General features: G+C 37.1%; 1 protein-coding gene across 4 annotated transcripts in view; it reads right to left on the reverse strand.

Annotated features, from left to right (window-relative positions):
* The window catches only part of LOC145487498 (adenylate cyclase type 5-like), a 219,901-nt gene that overhangs the window by 80,767 nt on the left and 129,540 nt on the right, over positions 1–9,594 (reverse strand). For all 4 annotated transcript variants that reach the window (XM_081466304.1, XM_081466303.1, XM_081466302.1 and 1 more), the window contains one exon: positions 898–982. In XM_081466304.1, the coding sequence (XP_081322430.1) occupies positions 898–982 (85 nt within the window). The remainder of the gene's footprint in view (positions 1–897; positions 983–9,594) is intronic.

Here is a 9,594-nt window from a genome sequence, read left to right on the forward strand (position 1 = left end):
CCTGTCTGCTCGTCCGTGACAAGTATGTTTTCCTCTTGGGCAAGTAACTTTCTCTCCTCACTAGCCCCATGGGCAAGAGCCCAGGCAAGTCGTCACCCGCCTAAATTTTTGATAACAAGTTTGAAATGAGGAAATTTTAGGCACATGGGTAGTGTAAGGATGAAGCTTGACTAAAATTCCAAATTAAAGCAATATTTGGTTGATTGCGTAACGCCTGTTCACAGTTCAGAAATGGTTACCTAGCATGGGATCAAAATTTGCCTCGAGCAAATTTCCTTCCATGACTAAAAATTTATTTACCAGTTTCGCTGTATAAAATCAAACTCAACATAATTGTATCACAACTGTAGAAGCTGAATAGGAAAAGAAGCCGTATATTTCTACCACGAAAAAAGAAGCCACTGTCAACAACTAAATAACTAGGTCCCTGTGACGATCTTTGGCAAAACATACAAGTTTTCTGGTAGAAATATAAGGCAGCATCTACACTACACTAGAGAAACTTGAAACTGAAGGGGAGAAGTCAAATAATTTTTATTCTACTTGCTTTTTAATTTCACGTGCTGCAAGAGGCAGTTCAACTTTCGAGGAGTCGAACACAACCTTTGACGGATTGAAAACATTGATTCAAGAATACCCAGTGCATAATTCAGGAAATAGCAAGCCATTACATAACCATGAAAGTGATCAACACTAAGAAGATTCCAAGCAGGTCAGACAGGTTTCTCACATTCAAATATGCCAGAGAATGACCCATTTTGGGGTTCATGTATTATTAATGAGTTTGAAAACCTGGGCAAGCAGGGAAGTCCCCCAGGCAAGCAACATTTCAGAGTTACTTGCCCAAAGGGCAAGCTGGAATTCAAGTATTTTTCGAGCTACACAATATTTACTTACCACACACTTCTCAGCTACAACTAACAAGAAAACAACACCAACAACAAGAAAGGTGCAAGCAAAAAGAGCCATGGTCACATACGTTCTGAGAATAAACAAACCAACAATAATTTATCAGTAGATTTAGAAATACCTAAGTAATCTAAACATAAACATTGTTCTCTGTAGGCACTGGAATCCAAGAAAAATATTGCTGTTTAGTAGTCCTCGGTTTATTGAGGGGGACATTGTGGGGCACCCAATACCGCAATACCGCAAGCAAAATTGGCAAATACCGAAATACTGTGTCGAAAATTGACGAAATACCGATACCGCATTTAGATCCCTTTTTTATTGGTCACACTCACTAAAGTTGCATCCATCTAGCGTGTTTATTTATCTCAAGCACGTATGCATTATACATCCCTGCATTTTGGTCATTTTGGTAGTTTGACGGTGAAGTTATTCGCAACTTGCTTACTATTCACAGAAGGAAAACTGCATTTGTTCAACCTTCTGGTGGGTGAATACAAAACAAAAAGCATGGAGTGAAGTGAGAGCTCTTGTAATGGATAAAAATCCTCTTACCTTTAACCGGTTTCCTAGTTTTCTCATCACGTATAGGCACCACCTTTTCCCACCCTACCTCCAGTGAGGGAAAAGCCCTGGGAACAAGGCCAGTTTATAAGCTGCCGAAGCTAGCAAGTCACCCGTTATGTTTTTTTCAGTACAATAAACAGTTGTTGAAATGAATAACTCTTCCCAGGGTTGGGCCATACTGTCAGCCAAAAGGATGAATCAAAGGGCTCTATGAGCCAACTCATTCATGCTCTTAGCATGAAATGATTAAGTGTTTACTGTGTATTATAGTGTTTATTAATGTTCATGGCACATCAATAAGCGTCAAGCTTCTACCTGACATGTATCTTAGCTATCAGCAGGCTTACCATTGACTGGTTGATTGGGTAAATGAATCATTTGCTGTACAATAGATTAGGACAATATAGCATTGTTCTGTGTTCTGTTATCAAGCATTTGTGTTCATTGTTCAGCAAATTAAATGTTGTGTTGTCAATATGAAGTGAAAGCCTTATTTTCACTGTTTGCTTGTTACAGTTTATGTATGGTAATTTATTCAAAGAAAATGCAAGTGATTAGTGCAACATTTGTCAGAACTGACCTTGAGAAAGCTTTTGTAACTGTTTTATACATGTACCATGTTACAAAAAACACAGGTCAAAATTAATGGTGAATATTCTATATCATATGCATTATATGTAGCCTATTTTGTTATTTTAGTGGAATGCACGGTGTGAAGCAGATAAATAGATAGACACCTTTTTTTAAAAGTAAAAATCCAAGGGTAAAAATTTCAGGGTAGTCCCTTCAGGGAGCTTACAAAGCACCTCTGCTATCAATAGGAGCCCTGAAGCTATTTTCTCTTGGGTTTTTATTGAGGCTTGTGCCACTTGTGGTCCATTAAATACATATTATCATGTCATGATATTCAAATGCACAATGTCTTGTTCACAGCATTCCAGAAATGTGGGTTGTTTATCATTTACACAGAAAAATCAGCTTGTCAACAATTTGAGCAAATGGTAAGCAAAAATGCTAGATGGCAAGTTCTGTTCAGATTGGCTATTAACCATTTCCTCAAAAAACTCCAATTTAATAAAAGTTTAACCTGATCATAATTCCAAGATGGCAGTGAAGAAGTTTCACAACAAAGATATTAGGTAGTCTGACAGTTTATTAACAGTCTTGATTTCTGGTGGTGGAAATTTTTCAACACACCATTTCAGTGTCTATTAATCCTGGTTGTAGTGGTATTATTTGTAACAATATGTTTTATATTTATATTTTAATGAATACGAGACAGTCTTAATGACTATGTCAATATCTAAGTTGAGTTGGTTGAAGCTGTGATAGTGAGCTACCTGTACATCAGTTATCCATTAATAAAGTCAAAAGTGTGCAAGCTTGGTTTTCAAAGGAAGCTTCTTGTCTGATGAAGTCAGTTTACGAAGAAAATCCACCCTGCACCCGAAGCATTTATCATTGAAGTTCTTGAGTCATCATTGTCATTCATTTGACTGTATCATTGTTTAAAATAATAACTAATTGTTTTTTTTTATTAAATAACTATTATGGGTAGCCAGGAATAATCCAACAGATGTAACATTAACTGCTGCCCCTGAAATTCAATTGATAAAAAATGTTAAGATAAAAATAAAAATAATTTGGAAGTCACCAGAAATAGGGCACATCCCTGTTTAGTCGACTCAGGCCTAGCTGGACAGGATTTTAAGAAAGCAAACACACTGCAGATAACTCTGATCAACTCCGTTTCCAACAATCTAAGATATAGGCATTGAATTGATTATTCACCTGCATTTTGATCCCATTTGGGTGACAGTCATGGTTACCAAATGTCACACAGCTTATAAGATTGTCAGTTTGTGTTTCATGGTTAGATTCATTAATTCACCTCATCGATCCGGGCCTGTACATGTGTAACACACAAGCGATGATAATCAGCAAGGAAGTACAGTTTCTTCTTTATGAAATTCAGGACATCATCTATTATTTGACTTGAGGCCATTATTATTTAACAAACAAAGAAGCCTAAGCTGTGTATTACACTTTGATAAGACACAATGGGCATTTGAGAACACATGGGAAATGTAGAAAACACGAGCCACAGGCGTAACCCGTAAACACTGACCCCTGGTCTGCAGACCCCCGCTATGGGCCAGGTCTGCAGACTACCCTATGGACCAGTCCATGGACTACCCAGGGCCCAAAGTTAGCGACCAACTGGTCGCATATGTGACTAGACTTTTGGCTGTGCACCTAATAAATCATGTGTGGTCGCACCACTGTGCCTTAAAAGCCAAAGTACAGTGCGATTTCTCTAGTGCTTACTCACCTGACTATACTAACGTACTCCGATTAATAAATATAAACATCAACATAGATGTAACACAACCAGGCACCAAAAAATAAAGTTGCACCATTTTCCTTTCATTGGTGTGTGTTCTATTCATCATCTTTAAGCATAATTTCCCAGTGGATTCTCCGAACTCAAGCGTTCATTTCTTCCCTACGTTCTGTGTTGTAAACAACTCTGCTGACACATGCAAATGACGGAATGAAGCACGTGCTTCTGGCACAATCAATGATCATGTCAAAGTTTTAGTTCGAAGGTCAAGGGAGTCAAGAGCATGTCTAAAAAAACCCAATCTGGATTAAGGGCCTTTTTTTCTTCAAGGTAAGAAAATCAGTAAATTAACAATTAGTTAATATATCACAGTTAAGTCATTCTGCAATCAACAAATTCATAAAACATTACTTTTGTTCTCTTGTGACATGCTCATTTGCATGACAATAACTTCTTATAAACAGCCGCCTTTTGCCTTCAAATATAAATACAGAGAGTACATCCTCAAACAATCCCACATGTACTTCATCAGTCAGCGAGAATGAGGATGAGCCAGCAACTAAGAAAAGAAAGGCATATAAATTTCAGAGATCATGGTTGCAGGAATTTGCGTGGCTAGAGTGGGATTTGGAAAAGTTGACGTAAAAAACAATAGTTTTGTCACTATCTTTTGGTTCAAGTAAAGTAATCAGCAGAGCCTGAAAAGAAAAAACACAGGTCTGAAATAAAATAACATGCTGAACTAAAGATGACTAATAAATGTCTTAAAGCTATTACTTTCTGTTTTTACTGGGGCTTCTGTAAAGCTAGCCCAAGTCAGAAAATGCAGATCGTTCTTTTTCTTGGTTGCAAAATGGGGGTCATAGTGCCAGGCAGTCCTAACAGAAAGTGTGGAAACTGTGGATGAGAATTAAATTGTGTGCTCGTTCTTCGCGAACAACAGTTACAGAATGCTGCGTTTTGTAAAGAAAGCTTTGTTTTCCCTTGTCTGACATACAAAAATGTCCAGCGTTTTCGGAACAGGCCAGTCCACAAATTCTGTGGCTTGAAAGCTAGCCAAATGAGCAAAGTTCGAGCTAGTTCTCACGAATACCCAGATGTTGGAAAAAATCAATCTTTGTGAACAGAATTTCAAAGGCAAGGCAAACAACAAGCAATTGGATAGTTAGGATGCTCAACAAAGTGACCTCAGTAGGTAATATCTAAGCTTAACTCTTGTGTGAAATATCCTGATTTTTTTATTTGTTTTTATTGTGTTCAATACTGCTACAATAGGCCCATATTGCAACACAAAGCCCAAGTCGCTCTTTTTGGAACGTTAAGTGTTCTTTTGGAGTAGGTGCTCCAAGTATTTGAAGTGTGCCTAGAAATTTACACCTGGTTGCACAAGTGCTACCAAAGCCAAAAATAAAAATACGGACCCCCTCTTTAGACCACCCCAAAATAGTGCAAAAATAATAAATAGAGATTTCACTTAAAGGTTGTCTAATAGATTACTCGTGTCGATGAAACTTAGAGTGTTACACTATGTAAATGTGACAGACTTGGGTTTTTAACACCCCGTAAAAATACCTAAAAGCTGCTTTCAGAGTAAGGAGATGCCGAGCAAAAAGAAGGAAAGTTCTTACCGCAGTCTTACCTTCCATTCGTGGCTCTATCTGGCTATGGAAGATGTGTTTTTAGGTCGTTTAAGCTTGTTTGCATCTGTAATTCTGCTGAGCAAATTGCGAAGCCTTGAACAAGTTCACAAACCCACTGGAAAAAGGGCTGGACAAAATGGCAGAGGGGAAAGAGCACAAATTTCGAGGATTCCCAGAGGCTTCCCAGAGGCTTCCTGAAGACCTCCTGGTCTTTCATATACTGTATGGCCACAGCAAAGGAAATGGCAATGTGTAGTGATATAAATTGCACCTGAGCCTGAACCCAAGTCAGTTACATTTGCACAATGTAATGTTCGAAATTTTTCCGACATGAGTAATCTATTAGACAACCCGTAACTAATTTTTATTCCATTTTGAGGGGTGGTACATAGAGGATTCTGTAGGGAAAATCTGTAGACCGGACCATGGGTGGTCTGCGGACCTGCTCCATAGTGGGGGTCCATGGACAGGGGGTTCAGTGTTTTTGGGTTACCTGTTGTCAAATACCTGTCGTGTTTTATCACAGTGTAATACACGGCTTAGGCTCCTTCAATTGCTTTATGATTAAGAGGTAATGTGGCGAAAAACAAGAAAACACACTTTTCTATGTTTTATACTCTGATAAAACATGGGTTTTTGACCAATCAGAGGGTGCGCAGGGTCCTATCTATATTACAAAAAGTAATAGCATTCATTTGGCATTTCATTTCATAGCTTGTAATGGACTTTTATAGCAATTGTCACACAGCGATAGTAAACCTGGCCAAATTCTGGGCTCTAAGTCTGAAACAGGATGAACAAGATGAATAGGAAATACTGCAATGTCATTGACTTCATTGCTCTTTTACAATTCATTTTACATTAGGGTAAAAAGACTCATCATTACCCTGTTATACAACCATGTAGTACAACACATCTTGAATGCATACTTTCTAGATACTTCTTGTGGTTGATGAGAACATCAACCACATACCTTTACTATTATCGATGGTTCTATCTCCATCTCCTTTTTTTCAGTACTATTTATTGAACTGCAAGAGCAACATTCCTATTTGAATTATCCATATAAGGTCATCTTTCGAGGAATTTAAGTAGCACTATTTTGGTCTGAAATTTAACAAGGAATAGTAAATAATGGCAGGAAATAAATAGTCTTTCAAAGGCTAATAAAAAGGACATGATAGTTTCGTTATGGGAATATTAATGTAACTCTGTACACCTCTTATGTTTGATTTGTTTTAAGTAGAGATTCCACATTACATTTGGAAGCCCACTAGTCTGATTGATTCATTCATCATTTATAAAAAATAACTATTTCTATATTTGTGTACAGTTATTTGCATGGATGAAAAATTATCGTTATTTACTGATTTATGTTATTGTAATGATGGAACAAAATTTTGCTAGTTGTATTTGGTTCCTTTACTAAAGTGGGGAGAGGTAAGGGCCTCAAATTTCAGTTATGGTTATTATTGCTTACATAACATTACCACAAGTAATTAAAATAAATAAATTTGGGTGGAGGCTTTCTCTGAAGCAAACTTAACTCTTGCCTAACAATAAAAGGTTTGTTCCTGTTTGAGTGACTGGGGAGACTATAGGGGAGGTCTCAATAATTAAAGAGAGGGGAGCTAATAAAGAGATATTATATATCTATAAGAGTAGAAGCTTCTGTGGCTAGTAACAATTCAGTACAATACAATACAATACAATACAATGCAAAGCAATGCAATGCAATGCAATGCAATGCAATACAATACAATCAATTCAATACAATCCTTTATTTACCCACGCAACATTTAGGAGTAATAAAACTAAACTTAACTAATCCAAGAAATAAAAATATTTTGATAAAGATATATTTATATATATGTCTGGATTTATCAAAACCGTGTTAAAAACTGAATGAAGTGTTTTTTTTAATGAATTTTTTTTATTAATTTTTTTTTTTTGCTTTCGCTATGCCAGCAGCTTGTAAAACTTACCTAGCATGAAATAATATTATGGAGAACTTCTTGCCGCGTATTTCATTTATTTATCTATTTATTTTTCATTATTTATCTCCCCTTTTCAATTTGTGTTAAGTTTAGCCCAGGCTACACTCATCTGAATTCAGTTCGCACAGTGACTCTGACATGGAGCGATTAGCATTTTGTAGTTGCTGTCTAAAGGAAGTCTGCCCGAGGACACCATTAAGTCTGATAAAGGCACAACTCTAATGATTTGCTAGCAAGTGTTGTCCATTAATGTATGTGAGGCAGGCCTGAGATGTGTAAACAGGTAGACATTGAGCCCCGTAATAGTAGGCCGTCTGCCCTGTGGTGATGTTGCGCTTGCTTTAGACAGCAAAAATCTTTAGCCACATCAATTTAGGGCTTAGACCTGCAATGGACTAGACATTTCTAGATGCTGTTGGCGTTATTTGCTCTGAACTTTGATGTCATTAAAGACTTAGGAAAAAATCTGTGAAGTGTGGATAGGGCCGTTCCACGCTCAACAAAATTCAAATACATCCGGGACATTGCTATTTGCAAGCAAAACATGGCCACAAGCAGAGTGAAGAACATTAGGTCAAGCGCTGATCATGAGTAGAATTTCCTTGTTTTATCAATTTTAGGCGTTCTCAGCCTAGCTAACTATTGGAACTGTCTGTGATTCGCTAGCGCAGAAGAAATTTACTTACGTGGCTTCCAGGCCATAATTGACGTAACGACAACATGTTGAGTGTTGGCCATAATTATCATAATTATGGCCTAGTTTGTTTGAAGTTCAATCGGTTCTCGATGTAGGAAGCTCTTGTTCAGTCCATTTAGGACGATGCAGGTTTTAGAAAGCTATAGATCAGTTCTCTGCCGTGGCTTTGACATCGGCAGCTTTGTGTTGATTTTGACTCCAATTTCGTGTTAAAAGCATCTTAATTAAATTGTACAATTCATGATTCAAAGAAATGACGGGGAAATTAGTCTTCCTGGCCTCAAAAGGCACACATGAGAGTTATTTCCTTTTATTTGAGCTACGATAAGCCTTGTGGAAAGCTAGCTCTAGGACAGAATTGAATCAAGATTATCAGTGACAAGTCGAATTCTGTGGCTATGTTTTTGCGAATCCAGACAGATACTGAAATTAAATGTCACGTAAGGGGCTACTTTTTTGATGAAATATAGAAGTAAATAACCACTTCCACTGCTTACAATGCTCTTGTCACCATGGTTGGCTAATTTAACCCACAGTAAAGACATAGTGAGGTCATTTAGGTGAAATCGCAGAGGTTAAGAATGTCTAGATTAGTGCTGCACATCAAATGATCAATTTATGCTCTAATTTAGCTTTGTTTGGCTGTTCGACTCATTTGCAGCGACTTCAAAGGCTTGTATAGGCATGGTATGGCCTCTATTAAGAGTACACGACGTAGATAGCATTCTCAGTACAACATGGCCATATTTATGTACACCATCTGACCGATTTTCCAAAAACATGCCCACTATTTTGGTGCAACGTCTTTCACACGGTTTTCATAAATTCAGACATATATAGAATCACCATACAAATTAGAAAATATCTTTATTTAAAATACGTTTACAAGTGAGTACATCCTTGGCTTCTCTAACATAAGGAGGTAATGAATTCCACATCTTAGCAGCTACGCCATTCTAAGTTAAAATTAGGTAGTATCAAAAGAGTGTCTGACCCTCTTAAACTATAATTACAAATTTTGGTATTAAGAAAATCTTGTATGTAGGATGGGGCTTGATTATTCATGCATTGGTAAACTGAAACTAGGGGCTGAAATTTTCTTCGTTCTAGCATTTTTATTTTAACTATTGCTCATAAATAATCATAGAGTGTATTTTTCCCATAACCAAAAATGGACCTGAGATTATAATAATTTGTGTCCTCTAGTTTTTTTCAGTTGACATCTACTAGCCCCAAGCAATGGCAGACAACAATATTCTAAATGACGTAAAATGTATGCCGACGATAAGAGAGCTGAGAAGTAAAACCTACGAAGAAAAGGGTTGCGTGAATAATTCAAAATCAAAACAATGTTTTGTCCTCTAAAACTTCTGTAAAGCTTTATTAATCAAGTTTTGCCCGCTGTATTTCCTTATAAACCAAAAGGAATCATAAACTGCT

Source organism: Orbicella franksi, chromosome 5 (genome assembly GCF_964199315.1).
Source record: "Orbicella franksi chromosome 5, jaOrbFran1.1, whole genome shotgun sequence".
NCBI lineage: Eukaryota > Metazoa > Cnidaria > Anthozoa > Scleractinia > Merulinidae > Orbicella > Orbicella franksi.